We start from the raw sequence: 13,762 nt of genomic DNA, 5'->3' as shown, positions 1-13,762 counted from the left end.
GAAACGCCAAATGTGTCTTTTCTCTCGGGCATGGGTGAAAGGCATCCTTGCACATTGAATATAAATAAACAGGTAAGGAATTTCTATGGATCTACAAGCAAACTTGCAGGAACATTGTTGGATAATCTTTTTTTGGACATTTCCATATATTAATAAAGAAAGAAAAAAAATACAAAATAATGAAAATAAAGCATGCAAGGATATGGCCTTAGAGCATTTTAAACCTCTTCACTGGCTTCAAATGATATCATAGAATGGTTCTATTAACTATTGACTATTGACTAATAGGAGCAGAAATTGTGATAAATACATTACGATTGATAATAGATAAACTGGTTGACAGGCGTTGCACCGGAACAACCTGGAACAGGCATTATACATGGATAATAATAAGTGAATAATAATAAATATAGGCTACAATGTATACTTCAAACAGACAAATTAAGAAAAACCCTAACAGTCAATTCACAGTCACATTCATTGATGAGGAGTCACTGGTGAATATTTTCAGCGTGAAAATAAGGCGAGAGGTTTTCCTGAACCAGGGATAATTGAGGGAATAAATTACAGGGTTTAGGGTTGAGTTGAAGTAACCCAGCCAAACAAACACCTCAAAGACGGCCGCAGGCGTGCTGAAACCTGTGTAGGCGTCAGCGATGCAGTTCAGGAAGAACGGCATCCAGCAGAAGATAAACGCTCCGACCACAATACCCAGAGTCTTGGCCGCTTTGTGCTCTGAACGCTTGGTCTGCCCGCCTGCGCCTTTACCATTCAACGTCCCGCCGTGACCCCCCAAGTCGTCAATCTTCCTCGCGTGCTCTCTGGCCACGAGGAAGATCTTTGCGTACAAGCCCACCATGACGGTGCATGGGAAGAAGAATGCAATGATGCTGTCCAGTGTCCCCCACAGCTTGTTGAACAGCAGGTTACAGCTGCCCAGGCAGTATATGGATGCCAGATAACCTTCCAGACCTCGGATGTTTGCCTTGGAGTATATCAGAGAGTAGGAGTAGAGGGCGGCCAGGGCCCAGCTGGCAGACACCATGAGCCAGGCCACGGCCATGGTGATGTTGCGGGAGTAGTGCAGGGGTCTGCACACGGCCTCGTGGCGGTCCACCGCGATGCAGATGAGGTGGAAGATGGAGGCGCAGGTGAGGAACATGTCGAAGGCGGAGTGGAGCAGGCAGAAGGTGTCGCCGTAGAACCAGCAGCCCTGGACGGCGCGTACTGTGCTGAACGGCATCACGGTCACCCCCAGCAGCAGGTCGGCCAGAGCCAGGGAGAGGACCAGCACGTTGGTGGGGCTGTGCAGCTGCTTGAAGTGAGCTATGGACACGATGACCACGGCGTTTCCTACCACCATAACCAACATGCCCAACGCAAGCAGCATGTACAGAGCCACCTGGGCCCCGAGATTTAACTCGGCCCTAGGGCAGGAGGTGTTGGAGCCCGGGTAGCATAGCTGCTGCTCCAGCTGATTGATTCTATCAGTCATTGTAAACATACACACACACACACACTCTTTCAAGCTCAGCATGGACTCGGGGCTGGGCGGTGTGTCTAAGCCTCACAGAGCATGATTTATATATGTCTCTTAGAACAATTGTGAACCAATCAGATAAATACATACAGACGTTACCATGACAAGCTTCCTTTGGGGAAATGTTTTCATGAGTACTCCTGTCACCTTTGTTTTAAAATAAAATGAACACAATGTCCCCTACAATACATTTTTTTATTTTATTTAATGTGTTTTCGACATATAATCCATTTACAATGTCCATAGTTGTACTATGATTCATTTTTGACCAAAGATGAGCAGAATAAGTTGAACAGCAGAAAAACACAAACACACACGTATCCATGCACACACATACGTGTGTGAGCATAAACTTGGCCTCTCCAGCCATGGCTTCCAATGATCAGTCCCCTCACCCTAGGTTTGTTAATATCAGACCTAAATCCTTTGATGTTCAGTGTTGTGCAAGTTCACACTTCACATGAATTAGTTCAAAGTTCAGTTCATACAAAACAAAGTGAATAAATTCACGTTCCTAGTTCACCAATTCAGTTTTGAACTAGTTCATGTTCAGTTCATTAACAGTTTTTTTAGAAACCAAAGAAAAACTGTTGGAGTGAGTATTCTGTGCTTATCTTTTTAAAATGAATCCTCTCCATTACCTGCTGCCTATCACTACAATCTCAGATTGTTGTGGATATTATTTGTACACCTGTTTCATTCATCACACCTATGGAAGTAACTCTATTTAATAAACATGTCATCTGGACCTAAGCATCAATTCAGAATGTCACAAAATCTGAACTAGTTCAAGTTCAAGTTCTTTAGTTAAAAATATGTTAAATTCAGTTCAAAGTTCATAGAAAAATGAACTTGTTCAATGAACTAGTTCTTTTGAACTAGTTAATGCACAACACTGTTGATGTTACTGCCCATGACTTCAAACTTGTCAAAGCAATAACCATTATCTATTGGAAGATGCTCGGTAAACGCTGCAAGTTTGTCTTCCCATGATCCCCAATGAAAACAAAATACGTTGCCACCATTGCCAATACACATATAGTGGGTAGATGTATTTTCTGTATTTATTTTTTCTGTCTAAAATTGATAAAGTGAAAAACTGCTGTTTTGGGGTTTTAAATGATTCTGTATGTGTATTTTTACGTAATCATTTTCATTTCAATGGTTCTTCTGCATTGTATGTTTCCGTTAAGGCAACCAATGCTTTTTTGTGAGGAAAACATGATATGACCTGAACGATCATCCAATCCAACAGCACATAAACACATTGAAGACCTACAGACTTTCTGTCTTTTGAAAATTATATTTATGTGATGCTGATGATGTTGATTTGAGGTCATGATCAGACTCAGAAGGATTGTGCAAATGATTGAAAGATGTATGGATTAGAATTTTTAAGACAGATTTTGTTCTTTTTTTTTCTATAAAACATGATATATACATTTCATGTTGTATAATTGTATATAATATATTATAATAATATTATTTCATTAAATGATTACTATCAAATGTAGCAGAGGCAAACTTAGATTTTAACCAAACAAAAACATTGCCAAAATTTAACTCACAAACCTGCCTATTTCCATTCATATAGTCGCTTTATTGTGCTCAACCTAAACCTATAGTTTAGGTAAAGCATACAGTGAACCCTCACTCACAGGCATAAGAAACAACTAATATTGTGTGACACACTTAATGTGAACGAGGCCTTCATCTGCCACCCAAGCTGGCTGTGATGTCATTGTGTCACCTGTTTTCCTTTGTATATTCCTTTGTAATAGATTGTGTTCAATGTATGTAGCTGATGGTTAAATACTGTTATTGTATGTGTATTCCGAACTGAAACCATTTTTATATCCAGTATTATGTCTACAGATAGCTTCTCATTAATATAAGGGAAAATCCTTGTAACGTGGTTGTGCATTGCAAATGAAAGATTATTTTCATGAAAAAAGGTATTTTATTTCTCAGTGTTTTCATTTGTTTGTTCAAGAAATGTTTAACATCTGCAAAATGTATTCATTTCCATTCTCCCGACAATCTTTGCCTCATGGCAAAAGTGTCATTCAAATAGCAGTCCCCTTGAGAAAATATAGGACATACAGTATATTAAACTAATCATATCTAATAGTAAGTCAAAATTGAAGGGAATAATCAATGTGTTGAATAATATCTGAGTGAATAGAAGCAGTCCCTTCCTAAGAACAGACAAAAATATTTCAGTTCCACCAAAGGGACGAAACACCAAATGTGACTTTTCTCTCGGGCATGGATGAAAGGCATCCTTGCACATTGAATATAAATAAACAGGTGAGGAAGTTCTATGGATCTACAAGCAAACATGCAGCAACAATGTTGGAGTCCAAAAAAAACATATTTTTAAAGATACATTAAAGAATACATTACCTAGTATTAAAATCGAAAGAAAAGTGTATATAAAAATAGAGAAACTACAGCATGCAGGATATGGCCTTACAACCTTTTAAACCTCTTGACTGTCTTGAAATGATATCATAGCATGGTTCTATTAACAAATAGGAGCAGAAATTACAATACATTACGATTGTTAATAAATATACTTGTTGACAAGCATTGCACTGGAAGAACCTGAAACAAGCATTATACACAGATAATAATAAGTAAATAATAATAAATATATAATGTATATTTCAAACAGACAAATTAACAAAAACCCTAACAGTCAATTCACAGTCACATTCATTGACGAGGAGTCACTGGTGAATATTTTGAGCGTGAAAATAAGGCGAGAGGTTTTCCTGAACCAGGGATAATTGAGGGAATAAATTACAGGGTTTAGGGTTGAGTTGAAGTAACCAAGCCAAACAAACACCTCAAAGACGGCCGCAGGCGTGCTGAAACCTGTGTAGGCGTCGGCGATGGAGTTCAGGAAGAACGGCATCCAGCAGAAGATAAACGCTCCGACCACAATACCCAGAGTCTTGGCCGCTTTGTGCTCTGAACGCTTGGTCTGCCCGCCTGCGCCTTTACCATTCGACGGCCCGCCGTGACCCCCCAAGTCGTCAATCTTCCTCGCGTGCTCTCTGGCCACGAGGAAGATCTTTGCGTACAAGCCCACCATGACGGTGCATGGGAAGAAGAATGCAATGATGGTGTCCAGTGTCCCCCACAGCTTGTTGAACAGCAGGTTACAGCTGCCCAGGCAGTATATGGATGCCAGAAAATCTTCCAGACCTCGGATGTTTGCCTTGGAGTATATCAGAGAGTAGGAGTAGAGGGCGGCCAGGGCCCAGCTGGCAGACACCATGAGCCAGGCCACGGCCATGGTGATGTTGCGGGAGTAGTGCAGGGGTCTGCACACGGCCTCGTGGCGGTCCACCGCGATGCAGATGAGGTGGAAGATGGAGACGGAGGTGAGGAACATGTCGAAGGCGGAGTGGAGCAGGCAGAAGGTGTCGCCGTAGAACCAGCAGCCCTGGACGGCGCGCACTGTGCTGAGCGGCATCACGGTCACCCCCAGCAGCAGGTCGGCCAGAGCCAGGGAGAGGACCAGCACGTTGGTGGGGCTGTGCAGCTGCTTGAAGTGAGCTATGGACACGATGACCATGGCGTTTCCTACCACGGTGACCAGCATGCCCAACACAAACAGCATGTACAGAGCCACCTGGGCCCCGAGATTGAACTCGGCCCTAGGGCACGAGTTGTTGAAGCCCGGGTAGCATAGCTGCTGCTCCAGCTGATTGATTCTATCAGTCATTGTAAACATACACACACACACACACTCATTCTATCTCAGCATGGACTCGGGGCTGGGCGGCGTGTCTAAGCCTCACAGAGCATGATTTATATACATCTCTTAGAACACTCGTGAACCAATCAGATAAATACATACAGACGTTACCATGACAAGCTTCCTTTGGGGAAATGTTTTCATGCGTACTCCTGTCACCGTTGTTTTAAAATGAAATGAACACAATGTCCTCTACAATACGTTTTTTAATTTTATTTAATGTGTTTTCAACATATAATCCATTTACAATGTCCATAGTTGTACTATGATTATTTTTTGACAAAAGATTAGCAGAATAAGTTGAACAGCAGAAAAACACAAACACACACGTATCCATGCACACACATACGTGTGTGAGCATGCATAAACTTGGCCTCTCCAGCCATGGCTTCCAATGATCAGTCCCCTCACCCTAGGTTTGTTAATATCAGCCCTAAATCCTTTGATGTTACTGCCCATGATTTCATACTTGTCAAAGCAACAACCCATTATCTATTGGAAGATGCTTGGTCAATGCTGCAAGTTTGTTTTCCCATTATCCCCAATGAAAACAAAATAATGTTCCACCATTGAGTGTCTTGCAATAAAACATTCATAATTATTATTAATAATATTTTATCAAATTTCTTTGCGCACACACAAACCTGAAGGCCCAAAGATTCAGAACTAAGCCTCTTGTGTAGGTGTATATTGATTTTGTTTTATATAACCCCGTTGTTAGATTTCAGCTTATTTTCTAAACTGTTCGTATAATCTCTGCGTTGTGTATTTTCACAATTGTAGTAGTAATTCTTGAAGTGTAAATCAAGCAAGCTTGACAGGTTGGATCAGAGGATCGAATGGATGATTTATTCAGTCAGGGCGCGACCCATATTCGCAACAGCAATTTGACGGTATGTTGAATCAATATAAAATATGTGGATAATATATATGTTTCAGTTTTACGATAAAATAAGATTGACGCATGTAACTAAAGTTCTAACACCCTGCGCTGAAATAGCAGCCAAGTAGACCCTCACGGTAGAGACTTCCAGCTTGGCGTCTAACCGGTCCTGTAGGAACCCCAATATAATGGGCACCGAGCAGAGCTCGGGCACCTCACCTTGCGTCCTGCACCATTTGGAAAACAGTTTCCATCTATTCGCATAGAGGGACCTGGTGGATGGCGCCCTCGAGTTTAAAATAGTCCGGACCACTGCTTGGTCACAGTCATTTAAAAGTGGGTCCGGCCCTTCAGGGGCCAGAGACACAGCCGCAAGAGGGCCGGGGCCCATGGCTCCCCGTCGAGGAGCCTGTTCAGCCTGGGGAACCAAAGTCTCCCTGGCCAATAAGGGGGCCACCAGCAGCAGTCTGTGGCTGCCCTGTTGGACTCTGTGTAGCGTCGGCCATATCAGGGGGATTGTTGGAAAGGCATAAAGAAGGCTGGTCGGCCAAGGATGGGCCAGAGCATCCTGCCCCAGTGGGCTGGTTGTCTCCCTCAGGGGAAACAAAAGTGGGCACTGTGTTGAGGCTTCTGACGCATAAAGGTCTACCTCTGCCCTGCCATACCTGTGCCGGATCGTGTCTACAACCTTGGGGTGGAGTCTCCGCTCCCCTGAAGGAGGCCCCTGGCGTGAGAGAAGTTCGACCACGAGGTAGATTGCCCTGAGGCTTGCCAGGTGAAGAAAGGTCCATAAGAGGAGCTGCCGAGACCGGGTGGCCCTGGTGGTTTACATGGAAGACGGCCAAGATGTCTGATCGGAGCAAGGACATGCTGGCCCCTCAGGATGGCCAAAAAATGCCTGAGCCAGGAATATGGTGTGAAGTTCCAGCTCTGCTGTGTGCTCCACAGCCCCCTCACTATCCTGCGTCGCCATACCACTTCCCAACCGGAGGCGGAGGCGTCTGTTACTATCACCTTTCGACGGGAGGGGATCACACTTAAGGGAACATCTCTGGTCAGATACGCCCTGCTCCTCCATTGCCGAAGTGCGAGGAGGCACTGCCCAGACACCCTGACCCTCCCTGTGCTTGTGTCGCCTGGGATCCAACTGTTGTCCGTTCATCCATACCTGGAGAGGACACAGCTGGAGGAGGCCCAGCGGTACCACTGCCGAGGCCGCTGTTAGCATGTCGGTCACCCTGAGGCAGAGGCTGTATGGCAACTTCCTGCCATTCTGAAATTGAAGGAGAAGACAGAGCATGTCATCTACCCGCCGCCACGACGGGGAGGCAATCATCTGCTGGGAGTCCAATGCCGTCCCAAGGAACACCACAGCCTGGTTGGGTGTGACGGAGCTCTTGCTGTGGTTGACCGTGAGCCCCAGCTGGGTCACGTGAGAAAGGAGAGCTGCTGTATCGTGGACTGCCCTCTCCCGGGTCCGGGCACAGACAAGCCAGTCATCCAGATAAGGAAGAACGAAGGCCATTTGCCTGCATTGGGGACAGAGTTGCCCGCATGCATCTTGTGAAGACCTGAGGGGCTAAAGAAAGGCTGAACGGGAGCACCTTGAATTGAAAGGCCTGGCCTTCAAATGCAAAGCACAGGAACTGCCTGTGCCACTGCACCATCGGAATGTGGAAGCATGCGTCCTTCAGGTCTATTGACGTGAACCAGTCTCTTGGTGTTATCGCCTGGAGCACCTTTGCTGTGCGCAGCATGTGGAAGGGAAAAACCTTTAAAAACTGGTTAAGCCCTCTTAAATCGAGGATCAGGCGGAACCCGCCGTCCTTCGTTGGGATTAGGAAATACAGTGAGTAAAACGCACCCTGCTGTATCCGCAGGTCTACCCACTCTATGGCGTCCTTTGACCTGAGGGCGGAGATCTCTCTCTCGGAACAGTAAATTATGCCCTTAGGATAGGGTGGTCACCACCAAAGGGTCTGACGCATGCATCACCCAGCAGAGGAGATGCTGCAGTGAGAAGCGTCTGACAGCCGTCTGCGTGGTCTCAAGGCCTCCTCCCCAGGCCCCTAGGGCCCCTGGGGGGGGCGTTGACCAAATGCATTGCCCCGTTGTGCCAGAGGTGCAGGCCATGTGGGGGCCAGGTGCTATTCAGCCTGCCGTCGACGCCCCTGGAAGCCACCAGGGCCTGGTGGATGGAAGTGACTGCCTATATGCCCAGGAGGGGCCCCCTGCGTCCTAAAGGGTATAGGCTCTCTCCGGAGGCTGGCAAACTGCTGCCTGGTTTGCACTGCCTGGCTGCTTCGCTCCAGCGCCTGCTGCGCTGCAGGGCCAAAAGTCTCCCCTGGAACCATCGGGAGAGAGCGGAGGACCCGCCTGCAAAGCTCCGAAAGCGGAGCCTGTGCCAACCAAACCTGGCGGCGGGTTATAGTGTCAAGATCGTCATGAGCCTGCCGAGCTCTCTTGACATGAACGCAAATGCCTGCAGTGACGTGTCACTTAGGTTCTGGGCTGTGGGATCTGCCCCCGAAACCTGCATGGACTGTGACAGGGCCATTATCAGGTGGGAGAGAGAGTTCCCAATGCGGGCCCCAACAGGCCGCATCTCTGGAGGGTTGGGTCTGACCAGCACCTCTAAAGCTCCTCCATGTAGGGCTGTGAGGGCGGAATCTGAAAGGCTCCTTTGGAATGCTGTGGAGCTCCTCTGAAGAAGCCACTTGGCGTAGCAGCTGCCACTGGGGCCTCAACCATTCAAGTCTTCCACACCGAGGCATACGGGGCACTCCATGTCGCCATCATCTGCCTGAAGTGGGGCCATGCAGGCGTTGCACAAATGGAACCCCAGCATTTCCAGACGGGAGCGATACCAAGCCCACCGTATTGTGACATATTTTAATTGTAATATTCCCTAGTGATACATTTTTACTGTAATACTCTCACATAGCCATATCCAGTAGCACCGAGCATAGTTTAGAGGTAATTTCCCCTCCTAATCGCCAGAGGGCAGCACTGAACACATTTGACAAAGTTACAAAACATTTACACTAGGGGCAGCAACGGACACACAGAGGAAGTGAGAAAACCATAGAAGAACACCTGATATATATAAACTCAGACTCCGCCATTTTAGGTCAGAATCTCTTGGGCGGCGTATCGATTAGATGTAAAGCTTAGAGACGCTCCACGCGTGTTATATACGATCCCTCTCCTTTTGTTTCATAGACGATAGACAATAGACCAATAACCTTAACCAAATAAAGTGAGTTAAAAGCGATCCTGTCTCGGCGGCCTTTCCTGGACGAAAATTCATAACAGTATCGGACTGTGTGCGCAACAATACTACAGCACCCAAATGCCGAAGTACTCCCAAATTAAATGATTAACCCCAAAAAAGCATAATGTGGGACCTTGAAATGAATTTATCAAAGTAAAAGGAACAAGTTGCCTTGGTTTATTTTTACAAATATAGTCATGGACCAGTTCAAGTTTTTGAAGACAACCATTATTCATGGTTTCCACTTTTCTGGAGATAAAGAGAGTGGACTTGATGGAACCATGTCACATAATTGATCTTATATGAACAGTTACATGAAGTTACTATTGCTTGGGAAAGTTTCGAATTAAGAATCATGTATACCCATTGTGCCTCTGAAGATGATTGGTATATGCGTACATGGTTTATGTGTGTCTTACCATGATCATGATCCAGCAAACCAAATGATTTTTAAGTGTCTCACAATCAATTGTTGTTATTCAAGCACACACACACACACACACACACACACACGCAAACACACACACACACACACACACACACACACACACACACACACACACACACACACTGTGTCAACCCGGCCCCAGCACCACGCCCCAGGCGACCAAGAGGGGTAGTGGTGGACGCGGTATACCACAGGTTTCCAACAGAGGGAGCCAGGAGGAGCATTGCTACATGAAAGAAGTATATACATACTGTGGCAACCCGGCCCGGTCCCAATCAACGAGATGCAGAGCACCTGAGGAAGCCTGCTTAAAAGGCAGGCTTCCACGTTCATTCGGGGCTCTCTGGTGGCTGGGGTGGACGGAGAGTCCAGCTGTTGTGGCTGCGCCACGCAATCATCTTTGTTATTTTTGTAAGAAAGACTTCTTGTTTAAGTAAACGTGCCGTTGTGGCTATCACCCAACCGAACTGCGTGCTGTTTTAATACATATACATACAGTACTGTAAAAAATAAGCAAACCAATACAGTAATGCTGCAGTGCACGTCCTGTGGGAAATATCTCATGTGTGCCGCCATAAGTCTTCGAGGGCTTCTGCACCATTATGCAAAAATAGGTCCCTACAAAACCCAACATATCATCACATTTCTAGATGCACTTCATGATGCAGCTGTGCAGGATAGATCAGAGCAGACCAGGTTTGTTGTTGATTGGGATAATTGTAGTTTCCATCGGGCTGTTCTGGTCCGGATTTAAATCACCAACCATAATCAATTTGAAGATTTTGTATACTTGCACCCTTACTCGCCATTTCTAAACCCTATCTGAATATTTTTTTTCGGCTTGGAGATGCCGTGTATATGACTGCCAACCACATGCCCGCATGCCTCTTCTGCAGGCAGTGGAACAGGCCTGCGGAGACATTGAGCTAAGGTCAATGCGATATTTTCCCAGATACTTAGCGGGTGAAAACATTGCTTATGATGTTGATGAGATCCTGTGGCCAGACCCCTCAGACGGCAGGATCCATGAGCCCACCCACACACAAATGCAGAGTGTTTTTCTGTGTTTACAGTACAGTGGTGTATTTTTATTTTATTTTTGCTTAAACTGAATTTAATGTACAGTACTGCAATGTACAGTATTGAGTTGATCTTTTGGTTGTTGTGAAAACGTGCCTTCTGTGGAACTGAATAAAAACAGTGATCATGAAAGACTGCAGTGTTTTATATAAAGTAGACTAGTGTCTTGCTTCTGATATGAAAGTGTATTCATATGATGCATGTGTGTATCATTTTGTCATCATTTTGCCAAAGGATTGTTAGGTTTCGAAAGCAGAGTTTCAATTTGACATAGATGTGAATGGTATATTTCCCAGTGTTGTGTCTTATTTGCTTGTGTGTTGAGTTTTAACACAATGAGCCAAGTTTTGCAAAATGTGTTCAAGCAATTAAAAAAACCTAATCTTAAATGTATATTTCTGTGACATAATCTGCCATGGATTCATCATGCAGGACAATGTACTGGATATATTGTATTGCATTATTGTTCATTTTTTTCTCTTGTGTCCTTGAAGTGCTTTGTGTACATCTGATCAGACATTTTATACATTTTGTGTTATCATACCATTTTCACAATTAGTAACAAAGCATGCAAAGTACCCATACATTGTATGTTGCACAGCACACACATTCTTTATTACAGTGGCCCTTTTAATCAACGTGTACTGAGTTTCAGAGCCAGAGATCAATGATACCAACCGGATAAATGATACCACAATAAATATCAGGATTTGGTGATTTTTAGTTTCATGAAAAATGAAATGGTAATTTTAATGATGAGTAAACATAATGGGGAAAACATTTGGATTTTTTTTATTTCCTCACATCAGTTGACATAATTTTTCATGGCCCCACATCTTCTTGGACTCCTCAACATGAAACCACTCTCACTCTGCAAACAGTTTTGTGTCCGACATGTCCGACCGAAAGATCCTACCGGAAACGATAATTTGAAAAGCTTTCCTAAACCAGCTGTAGAAGAAAGCATATACCAACGGGTTGATGGTGGAATTAAAATACCCCAGCCACACAAATGTGTTGAACAAGGCGGGCGGTACAGAGTAGCCGATGAGGGGGTCGATTATGAAACAGAGGAAAAACGGCAACCAGACGGACAGAAACACGCCCATGATGATGGCCAGTGTTTTGGTGGCTTTCCTCTGGTGCCTGTCCACCTTGGAGGAGCGGGTGTTCTGTAGGCCTATGGTGTGCACTTGTCTCTGGGCCACCATGTAGATCTTCAGGTAGGTGCCCAACATGATGACCCCGGGGATGTAGAAGGCTATAACAGCCGAGAGTGTGCTGGCCACCCCAGTCGTAAACAAAATGCAGCCTCCTTCACACGCCACATTATTATAGTAGAATTCCTCCATTCCCATAATATTCAGTTTGAGGAAGATCATCCCGAAGCCGACCACAGCAGCGACACACCACGTGACCAGGATCATGATGACTGCCGTGTGAACCGTTATCTTACGGGGGTAGAGCAGAGGGTGGCACACAGCATAATAACGGTCGATGGATATAAAGGACAGGTTCAATATAGAAGCAGTACACAGCAAGACGTCGGAGCTGGTGTATAGCTTGCATAACATGTCCCCAAAGTACCAGCAGGTCTCAACGGAATTGATCATGGCGGGGAACATGACCAGAACCCCCAGCAGGAAGTCTGACACGGCCAGGGAGAGGGTCAGGTAGTTGGTGGGCGTGTGGAGTTGCTTGAAGTGAGAAATGGCCACGATCACAAAGAGGTTCCCCAGTACCGTGAGGACCACCGCAGACCCCAGGACCAAGTAGAGGGTGACGCGGACAGTGACAGGGTAGACCGTCCTCACACAAGAGCCATTCCCGTAGCAGAACTCCGGCTCCATCGGCCTTTGTTGGGGGATGAGGGAGGCTGGGAGGGAGGGAGGGAGGGAGGGAGTGGAGAAAAGGGCGGGGGGGAGACAGGGTTTTACTAAATGAGGTCATTCTTTCCGCTACCTGAAAGTCATTTTTATATCATACAAGCAAAGTAGGGGGGAGGGGGGGACCCCTATCTGCAAAGGACAAAAACAGAGGCAAAACATACATTAGACATTTTAATGATATGCAGAAACATAATTTGTAATAGAACTGGTATAAAATGGACATAATATTTATATATTACTAATTGCAGGCATTCACCTAAGCTTGTATCATTACATTATCATGTGGATGAGGTTGATGTGGTACAGCAGGATCTCTTCATAGTTCCATGCAATCATTAGTAAACGGTCACTTCTTAGTTTACATGTTAGTTCTGTTTCTATTCCTAAATAAAGAGCCCATGTACAATCTCAAAGTATTTGATCAGGAAAAGCTTTCATAGACTATACCAAATATACTATTACAAATAATATACAGCATTTTTTTTTTTTTTTGTTCAGTGAGAAATAACCAATGGTTGATTGTTAATAATATCTGGCATATCGTATTGGCTACAGTTACGACATTATGCAGTTATAATCTTATTCACACCCAACATGTGCTTACACAAGTTGCTAAAGACCCTCATTCAGAGAGCAAAAAAGTCACGCCACGCCACAGTCCTTAATTCCAAACAGCTACAACATGACATTAGAGCTTCATGAACTGTATTTATGTTGTAGTTGTTTATAATTAAAGATTATGGCATGATTTTTTTTTTTGCCCTATGAATGAGGAATAAAAAAAATATTATATTAATCCTTAATTTAAAAAAAACACAACATGAAATACTTAAGAGGTAAAGGAACTGTCTTTGCTGCACTGTTTTACAGTCCATGCAT

At 44.8% G+C, this 13,762-nt stretch overlaps 1 protein-coding gene and 2 pseudogenes across 3 annotated transcripts; all 3 read right to left on the bottom strand.

Annotated features, from left to right (window-relative positions):
- Window positions 1-460: 460 nt before the first annotated feature.
- LOC311341634 (trace amine-associated receptor 13c pseudogene) lies at window positions 461-1,495 on the bottom strand (annotated as a pseudogene). The gene has a single exon. The product of its transcript is annotated as a trace amine-associated receptor 13c pseudogene (transcript).
- A 2,746-nt stretch (window positions 1,496-4,241) lies between these two features.
- Window positions 4,242-5,276, bottom strand: LOC311341633 (trace amine-associated receptor 13c-like; the record flags this gene model as incomplete). The annotated part of the gene is made up of 1 exon (XM_084466441.1): window positions 4,242-5,276. One exon carries the CDS (start codon window positions 5,274-5,276, stop codon window positions 4,242-4,244), a length of 1,035 nt encoding a protein of 344 aa, XP_084322567.1.
- A 6,584-nt stretch (window positions 5,277-11,860) lies between these two features.
- LOC311342168 (trace amine-associated receptor 1 pseudogene) lies at window positions 11,861-12,844 on the bottom strand (annotated as a pseudogene). The gene has a single exon. The product of its transcript is annotated as a trace amine-associated receptor 1 pseudogene (transcript).
- Between the last annotated feature and the right edge of the window lie 918 nt (window positions 12,845-13,762).

This window comes from Micromesistius poutassou (genome assembly GCF_964030765.1).
Source record: "Micromesistius poutassou genome assembly, chromosome: 4".
NCBI classification, from domain to species: Eukaryota; Metazoa; Chordata; class Actinopteri; order Gadiformes; family Gadidae; genus Micromesistius; species Micromesistius poutassou.
The sequence above is the reverse complement of the archived record's forward strand: the minus strand, read 5'-3'. Positions and strand labels throughout refer to the sequence as shown.